This window comes from Rhinopithecus bieti, unplaced genomic scaffold, assembly GCF_001698545.2.
Source record: "Rhinopithecus bieti isolate Rb0 unplaced genomic scaffold, ASM169854v2 scaffold_60776, whole genome shotgun sequence".
NCBI classification, from domain to species: Eukaryota; Metazoa; Chordata; class Mammalia; order Primates; family Cercopithecidae; genus Rhinopithecus; species Rhinopithecus bieti.
In genome coordinates this window covers 44,092-53,642 of record NW_016822963.1, presented here as the reverse complement: position 1 = coordinate 53,642, position 9,551 = coordinate 44,092, and the positions used below count along the sequence as shown (strand labels likewise).

Sequence of the window (9,551 nt, the reverse complement as noted above, 5' to 3'; positions counted from 1 at the left end):
GTAACGAGCTTGGGTTTCCCCCAGCGTCGGGAACATGGATGAGAAATCCAACAAGCTGCTGCTAGCTTTGGTGATGCTCTTCCTATTTGCCGTGATCGTCCTCCAATACGTGTGCCCCGGCACAGAATGCCAGCTCCTCCGCCTGCAGGCGTTCAGCTCCCCGGTGCCGGACCCGTACCGCTCGGAGGATGAGAGCTCCGCCAGGTTCGTGCCCCGCTACAATTTCACCCGCGGCGACCTCCTGCGCAAGGTAGACTTCGACATCAAAGGCGATGACCTGATCGTGTTCCTGCACATCCAGAAGACCGGGGGCACCACTTTCGGCCGCCACTTGGTGCGCAACATCCAGCTGGAGCAGCCGTGCGAGTGCCGCGTGGGTCAGAAGAAATGCACTTGCCACCGACCGGGTAAGCGGGAGACCTGGCTCTTCTCCAGGTTCTCCACGGGCTGGAGCTGCGGGTTGCACGCCGACTGGACTGAGCTCACCAGCTGTGTGCCCTCCGTGGTGGACGGCAAGCGCGACGCCAGGCTGAGACCATCCAGGTGAGTGCGCTCCCGTAGTCGAGCGGGACTCGGGCCTAGGAGGACTGGGAGGCGCGGCTGCCCCATGCCGGGGACCTAGCAGGCACCCTGGCGCCCGGGCGTTTGCACCCCGACTGGGCAGGTGCTGGGCGCCCAGTAGCACACGTTCGCGGCGCTGTGTTGGCCTCAGAAAGGCTTTCCGCTCCGTCCCCGGACTGACCGTCTGTCTCTCCGCAGGGTGGCCTGCGTGATGGTTGGGAGAGCGGGAGTGGGGAGGCAGCCGAGAGGCCCGGAACAAGCGCCTCACTGGCCGCTGGGACGGGGCATCGCACTCAGTCTCCGCACTGGAGAGCCCTAAAGAGCCGCGCTGTCGGTGCAGCGTCTCTGGATACCTCCTTTCCTCTACTCTGCACCCGGGTTCCGAAGTCTCCTTTTAGCGCTCTCTTCCTCCTTTCGGCGCCCGCATTCTTCCCTCCCCCTTTTTTCTCGCTTCGTCTATTTGCCTTGTTCTCCCTCTTTCTCTCTTGTGCCCCAGATCTTGTCTGCTCCTGTTTGCTCGCTGTTTCCTTCTTTCCATTCCCCTCTTTCGCTTTTCTTCTTTTGCTCTCTTACCCTTTCTGTTTCTCTTTTCTTGCCAGACTTTTATCACCTCCCTCCTTCCCCGCTCTAGCTCTGCTCTCCCCGGGCTACTGGGTGTCCCTCTGTCGCTATTTTCCGACACCCAAGGAGAGCTCATGGTTCCCAGGCTTGCCTCTCACTATTGGCTGCATGAGAGGCATCCGTGGCTCTTTAGGAGTGCCGGGGTCACCCCGCGGACGGAAGCGCGGGTTGGGATGGTGCCCTGGACCCCATGTGGGGTTCAGCCACCAGGAGCCTCTCCTGACTTACAAAAAATATTTAAAAAGCCCGAGCCGGAGCCCCGGCATGGGGCGCTGCCAGCCCATTTTCTGTGAGCCTGGGCTGATGCGGTAAAAACTGATTTATTAATAATCTGTAGCCGGAAGCAAGGGTATTTTCCTTCCTTCAGACGCGATGTCCAGTTGCTGGAGGTCATGGAGTACTGTAAAGTGGGTGATGGTGGAGTGGGGGAAGTGAGTGCTATGGGGTGCAGTTGGTCCAGCCAGGGCTACTGTTTCGCAAGTCTCCTTAAAACAAATCTAGGCTGAAGGAGGAGTCTAGGAAGTGCACAAGGTGAGTTTCATGGCCTGGAGGCCTCTGGATAGGGTCACTGGGCCGGCAAGGACATGTCTGTGTCCCACCCCCATCCCCCCGGGTGCACTTGTTACCCTTTGCAGTTGACTGTCAGAATGCAACAACCAGTGTGGATTTTTCTGTCCAACTGCAGCAAATAGAGCCCTAGAGCCTTGACTTTCAGATTACCATTGAGATTTAGGGGGAACATCACCCCCTGCCTCTCCTCTTCACTCTCTCTTCTCTCAGTTTACAGCGTCCTTTCTCAAATGCTGGAATTGTGGCAGAATCTGTCAAACTTGTATTTCCTTTACAATACTAACAGATTTTTTTCTTCACCTCAAGAAAACCTTAGCCCCAGGACCTCAGTCCATTGGTACAGTTGTCTCAGTCATTGTCACAACAATATTCTGGTGTTTAAGAAGTTCCCAAACAATTTGGCAATATTGAAAAGAATTTGTCATACTGACAGACCTTGTAGGTGTAGTGAGAGGTGGTAATATTTAAAAAACTCTTCTGGGCAAAAGTAGAATTCCACAGCCATGACTATAGCACAGAAATGAAAACAAGGTCGTGGTCACCATGAAAGCCATGGCCTTGTCTGGAGTTCCATGGGACACATACGCCTTTACTGATCCTTTTGAACATGTAGGTCAGGGTATGTTGTCTATAAACACACATTACTAATGTGGTCTAGATTATCTGTTTGGTGGCTACTGTCCTCTGGCAGATTCCTTCCCGAATTCTCCAGAAGATAATCAGGACCCCTCAAAGCCTCTTGGATTGTCCCAATTGAAGCAAAATTATTTGAAATGACATAGGATTTTCTTGGTTATTAAAAGGGTGATGCCACAGTGCCATCTAGTCTAATCAAAGAAAAACCATGTTCTAAAAAGTCACAGTTACTGGATTTTACAGTATTTGCAAAAATGAAATAAAATTTGCTAGAGAAATGCATTGCTACCTCAAGGGTACCTTTTTATTTCATTCATTCCTGCCCACCTCCGGAAATACTCACCTTGAAGAACAGGGATAGCCTAGGGGTTCCAGAATTTCCCTGGATGTTGACAGATCCCTAGGGGTTGCAGGACCAGTTCTGTGAGTTCTGATAATCTGTAAGAACTAAGGTGTGCATGTGTGTATGAGAATGAGAGAGTGTGTGTATATGACTGTTGTATGTGTCTGTGCTAGGAGAAAATTTAGAGGTAAAGGCAGCTGCACCAGTGGTGAAATGTGGGGGTAAGAAACTGGTGCCTGGAAATGGGAGAGTCAGCTTTTGGGTGTTCCTGCGTCAAACAGCCTCTCCATGACAGCTGGTGGTCTCTGTGCTCCTCCCAACTGAGGGGAGCAACAGTTCCACCTTTCTGGCCTGGGAGTTCAGACAGCTGGGCCTTAGTTCTAGGCCAGCCACTAACCGGCCATGTGACCCTTGACCAGATCCTGTGTGGAGAGTGCACTCCAGTTTGTGATAAGCATTCATATCCCTTATCTCTGGTATTCCTCTGTAAACTTACACAATCTTCAGCAAGAGGCCAGAGTGGACAAAAGTATCCCCATTTATCAGATGAGAATGAAGCCCAAAAAGGCTAAAGGGCTTACCCCGGTCACTGAGTTTTTTTCGCGGCACTGCAGGCATCTATCTGACTGCAGTTCTGTCTGACTCCACAACCCTTGCTCTGTTGACTGCACCTTGATGAACAAGGGTTTTTTGCAAAAACACAGTAAGGTCTTTCATGTTAGTCATTCCCACAAAGTGAATGAACAGTCAATACATGTTGGCTGTTGTTATCACCTACATCATTATCATTGTCAGTCATTTTACAACATGTGAGTTTGGATGAGTTTTTGGGCCAGGGCTACCACACCCCTTGCGAGAAGAACGGATTTCTACATCCCTAAGGCTTTCTATTCACTGGGGGTAGGTCTTGTGGCTAGATTGCAGAGGGGTCTTTCATTGCCATGTTGGGAATCCCTGCAAAGCTGAGCAGGATGGGAGCGGGCTGAGGCCTGGTTGGATGAGCTGCAGTAGGAGTCTTCAGCTGCGACAGGAACCACCTACTGACTCACAGCCATTCATCCACATTAGGGGGGGTATCAGAGGCTATTGTGGCTGCAAGCCAAGACTCTGAATCCTGCTTCCAGTGCTACCTTTGGGATGCTTCTGTGCCTCCGCGGATGGTTAAGTGCTTGGGTGATATATAACTGCTGAATAGAAACGACTGTGATCACGTTGCCTGGAGAGGACAAAGAGAGAGAGAGAGAGAGTGCTTGGCTGGTGAAAAGCTCAAGCTGTTTATTAAGAATAATATTTCTTTTAAAAAATCAGAAATTGGATATCATCCATCTGCCAGTATGTTGTTTGCAGTCAAAGAAGGGTCTTGCTCATTTTAGAATTTCTGAGACCATTTTTGAAAGTGTATCCAAACATTGTTGCTCACAAGCTGTTAAAAGTCCCAAATTCTGCAGGCTTTTCTCAGGTCAAATTTCCTCTGTTTGTAGCCAACTCTAGTGTGCCATTTGTTCTGTAGGGGGAATTCAGAACTGGGCTCAAAGAAATAGCACTAGCCCCCTTCTTCATCACTAGGTATCATGCTGGCCAGCATGCACAGAATGGGGTTGAGAGGTCAGGGTCCATGGCTATACAAGTCAAATAATCTGATCATATTCACGTTGTACCCCAGACTTTTAGCATCTCTAAAAATTTTCAGTTTGGATGAGTGATTGAGCCAGGATTACCACACCCGTTGGGAGAAGAGCAGATTTCTACATCCCCGAGGTGTTTTATTCACCAGGGGTAGGTCTTGTGGCTAGATTGCAGAGGGGACTTTCATCGCCATGTTGGGAATCCCTGCAAAGCTGAGCAGGATGGGAGTAGGCTGAGGCATCTGGAAGGGTAATTAATTATCATCTTCAATCCAGCAGGATATCATTGATGGGAAAGGACTAAACAGTGTTTGTTTAGACGGAGAAAAGCTTTTTTCGGTCATTCTATTTTTTTTTTTAAATTGTGGGAAAAGCTTTCTCTTTTCATTTGTTTTTAAAAGGTGGCTCTATTTTGAAAGAGCTGTAACTATAGAGTGTGTCTACCTGATCATGCCTCACAAGCCCACGCTTTCCCTCTTTCTCTTCCTTGATTTTGCAGTGAGGCAAAATGACACAACAGGCTTGTGGTATAGGCTGAGGCATTAAGCAGAATGGACTGTTACAGCCAGTAGTCAGTACTGGTTGTGTGGTTCATCAGGCGCTAAGCTGTTGGGCTCTCAGCTTTACTTAGCTGGGGATACATTTCCTCAGCTCTCTTTGAGAGCTGTGGTACCATCTTAACTATTTCATAGAAGAGGGGGCGAAATCTACCATTACAATATCTGTAGAATGCTGGTAGTATTAATTAGCATCTTTGCATGGATGTCAAACATGGTGTTGGAGTCCTGACAAAGCTGTAAGTTCTCAGGTAGTACAAAAGGCTATTCAGAATTAATATCACTTAATAATAATTTTAGATCTGTGCTATGTGGCAATTAAAATGCTAGAGCTTGTCTTTTATGGATATCAGTCATCATCTGAGGTAGTATGAAATGACATTAAAAGAATAGCCATCCCTTTTTTTCTGTCATTCATTAAACAAGATTTTGTGAAACTGTTCATTATATTCCAGGGACGAGACATCATTCTCTGTCTCACAGAGCTTATGGTAGAACAGAATAATTTGGTACTTTAGATATTTAATTAAAAATGGATTTTGTTTGAAAACAATTTGAAAATCAGTAATGTCTTTAAAATGTCATACATTTACCAGAATATACAAAAAATAGAGAAAAGTCCATCTGTTATGTTGTAGTTTGGGTCTAATCGGCAAAGCAGATGGAGTAACTATCGTGTCTCTGGCATGGTGCTAGCAGCTAGGGGGAGATTAGAGCCAAGATGAAACCAAAAAAGCCAAGATAACCATCTTCAGCCTCAAGTCCATAAAGATTAGCATATGAAGTGCTGGACTGTGTAGTGTAGACAGGTGCTGGGAGAGGAAGTTTAGATTTTGGACAAGCTCTTTCCCCTCCCTTGGTCTTAGTGTCTTATCTATAAAATGGGAAATTTAAAAGAGGTAATTTCCAGAGCCCTTTCCTTTCTAAAGTATGAGGAACAGGTCAGAAAAAGTAGACATCCTTTTGAGAAGGCCTCTGGGAGTAGGAGAGTTGTATTAATTAGAAAGGAGGCATTGTGGGTGGGCATGGAGTCCTCATGACCTTTTGAGGTCCAGCAGCCTCACCTAGGCAGGTCTGGCCAGACCCAAAAGGTTCATGTTTGGAGAAATAATGGTTAGGGAAGTAGATGGGGTTAGGCTCCACTGTGGGGGACTTGAATGGCAATGAGCAACCCCAGTAAGTATGAGAAGCTCTTGGATGGAAAGAGTGCAAAAAAAAAAAAAAAAAAAAAAAAAAAAAAAAAAACAAACCATGAAAGTAAATAAAGGTCGAAGTCTAGGTAAAGCTATCTCCCTGATATCTAGTCTGGAATGTAGGTGGTACCTGCCATCAAAACAGAGAGATTGAGAAGGGGATCTAGTTTGGGCTGGAGGGTACTAAGGAGTCATGACTGATTCCTGTTGCCTAGATTTCTAGTGGACAGGCCTTATAAGGAGGTGACAACTGGGGCTCTGGGGCAGGTTTGGGCTCAGTCGTACATTTTATGTGGGAATCTGTGAACCCAGTTAATCTGAATTCACAATTGGCATTGTTATTTAAATGATAGCTGCAATTCACATACGGGACTCTTAGCCAAGGAAAAGGATGTTTGAATAAAGGAAAAAAGATCAGTAGTTACGATTACATAAAAATAAAATATGGTTATCTGTCAAAAAAAGCCAAAATGAAAAGGTTTCAAACTGGTAAAAATGTGCACAATTACAGCGGACACAAAGGTGAAATCTTTACTGTACAAAAAACTCTTATGAATTGATTAGAGAATCAAAGGACATGACCAGACAGTATACAACATAGAACCCCCAGCTAGTTTGCAGATATGGAAAAACTGTTTTATTTCACTGGTACTAAAGAAATGCACATTTAAACATAGAATACTTTTTTTGCTTGTCTAACCCTTATTAAAACAAACAAACAAAGCAAAACCCAACATATATCACCACCAAACAAAAAAAGTAGACAGTGCTGACAAAGGCATGGTAAATATCAAAAATCTCATACATTGTTGATGGGAATGTAACTTGAATGATCTTTTGGAAATAAATAGTATAAACACAGAATATAAAATATTTATTTCTATGACCCATAATTTCTTTTCTGGGATTTTGCAGAAAATATACTTTTATACATGCTTTCATTCATTCACTCATTTATTCATTTATTCAGCAAATATTTATTGAGTATCTGCTATCCCTGTGCTATGTGCTGAGGTTACGGGGAAGAACCAGGTAGATGTGGTCCCTGCCTTCATAGGAGTGGGAAAGATAGACAGAAAACAAATTATCAATTACTTAAAATTGTATGAAGTGCCATTGGGGGGGGGAAGTACAGGATGCTATAAGAACATACACTAGGAGGCTAACTGGAGTTATTATAAGTGCAACAAATTGGAAACAATCTGAACATCTACGTGGAGAAGAATGGTTCAAGAAATCTCAGTACATCCACTTGAAGGATTATTACAAAACCACTTAAATGTCCTTTGATAGAGCATGGAAAATTGCTAGTGATTTAATGCTAAGAGAAAAAGAGACAGAAAATTATGGACCCAGTATGACTACAATTATGTTAAAGAAAAAAAGAGAGCGAGAGAAATCATCTCCTACCCCTCCCAAATCTAAGCATAAAAGACAGAGACTGGAAGAAAAAAATACTAGAATATTAATAGATCTATTAATGATTTGTTTTCTTATTCTGCTTTTCTGAAGGTTTTGAATTAGTCTACATTATTTATATAATAACAATAAGCATTAACAATTTTTAAAATAATGTTTTACTAAGCTGTGATTGATTACACACAGGTCTACTTTTTTGGTTCCTGGCTGGCTATTTCATTAGCGTCTTGATATCCTGGGAGTCCTTAATGAGAAGAGTAGCCTCAGCCCAAATAAACCCTCAAACTGAAAGGCAGAGGTGATGAGTCAGACATTGCCTGCTGATTTTTGATAACTGGCTATTATCATATTCCCACACAATGCGTGGAAATCTTTTTATGCCAGTACGGTATAGAGCTACTTGAGTGAATTGCTATTGTTTCTTCCTCATTTATTAACTATAAATTTTAATTTATAAATTATATGGAACAGAAAGTTAATAGTGGTACAGTTGGAAATATAAGGCTTATTCTGCTCAGCCAGAGCCATCCGAGATAGTCTGGACTTTGATCTCCATGAGCTTCTTTCTTAGTGAGTTAACACCAGGGCTGATGGCCTGGCTGGAAGAGTTAAAATCTTGGGGTTGGTAAAGGGCTATAGTTCTAAACATCCATAACTGAGAGCTTAGATCAGTTAGTGTATGTGTTACTCTCGTCCAGCAGAAAAGGAGAGTTCACTTTACTAAGCAGCCCCTACTAGAGAAGTTTCACTGCCTAAGAGTATTACCCCAGTTAACCATAAATACAGTTGATTAGAAATGTCATTGTCCAACTATTCCAGTATCTGAAGGACCACTCTATACACATATAGGGAGGTGCATAATCTTATTGTTGAAACTCCGCTGAAACTACACCATAGGTACAAGTTGTTTTGACAGTGTAAAGAACGTGCTTCACAGTTGAAAAGCTAATATTGACGTTCCGTGACACACGAAATGAGGTATTTAGTCACCGAGTTTAAAAAGAAATGTTTGGATGGGAATTTCCCCTTTTCCATTAAAGGATAATGAATAATTCACTTAATGATATATGTCCTCTAAAACAGTGTCCTTGTAAGCTTACATAAATATTTGTCTAAACTTTAGTAAAATATTTGTTGGCAAAAGAGCTTTTCTCATTTTAGTAGGTATTGAACTTTGCAGATTATTCAGTTGGTCTTATTGCATCCCATTTGTTATTTCTGCCATTTTGCCTCTAAAAACTGTGTTGAAGACGTTGACACATTTCAGAGCATTACACTAAATAAATCTGTCTTGCACATTCCACTGTGCTTTTTCTGGAATATTATAAATATTCAAATATAGGCACACATGCAGATTCAAAATAAAATTTAATACATGCAAATTGTGCGTAAATTCCATATTTATAACTTGGCAATAGTTTTGAACTTGTTATCCTATGATATAAATGTATCAAATAGGAGCTCATGGGAATTATCAATAAATGTATTTTTCTGATTAAACTGTGGGCTCTTCTTCAGTCACAATTTAAGCTTCAATTCTGAGTTATATTATGAGAATAATTTGCACTTCATCTACTCTGAATTGTCAAGAATCATGTTCTTACCCAATGTAAGTGTCTGCAAAGAGTACTTCTTATTCAGTTTGATTGCTTTTTAAATTTTACTAGCGGAGATGCCCTAGTGAGTCTGAGAGAATTGGTCTGTTTCTTGTGAAGAGTTTAGTTCTAATGAATCGGTTCCATGCACTATTCTCTACGAATACAGAGCAATTGAAATGTGCAATGTATTGATTTACAGCAAATGGATTAGGCCTGTGTGCACCATTCCTTGCATTAATTGACTTTCTCCCATAACAGTACTAATAACTACAAATCTTCAGTATAGTATTAGCTTCAATTTACTCGTAAAGATCCTTGGGTTTTTGCTAACTTACTGCAGGAGAGTCAATACAAGCAAAGAGTATTTAGAAATTGACTAGGGTGACCAAGTTACATCATACAACCCAGAATTTTTTTTTTTTTTTTTT

General features: G+C 43.1%; 1 protein-coding gene across 1 annotated transcript in view; it reads left to right on the top strand.

Moving 5' to 3' along the window:
• Positions 1 to 9,551, top strand: part of HS6ST2 (heparan sulfate 6-O-sulfotransferase 2) — a gene marked incomplete at its 3' end in the record, with an annotated part of 19,095 nt that overhangs the window by 1,839 nt on the left and 7,705 nt on the right. Inside the window, exons 2-3 of the mRNA XM_017861159.1 lie at positions 25 to 543; positions 2,136 to 2,137. Coding sequence (XP_017716648.1) covers positions 25 to 543; positions 2,136 to 2,137 — 521 coding nt within the window. The remainder of the gene's footprint in view (positions 1 to 24; positions 544 to 2,135; positions 2,138 to 9,551) is intronic.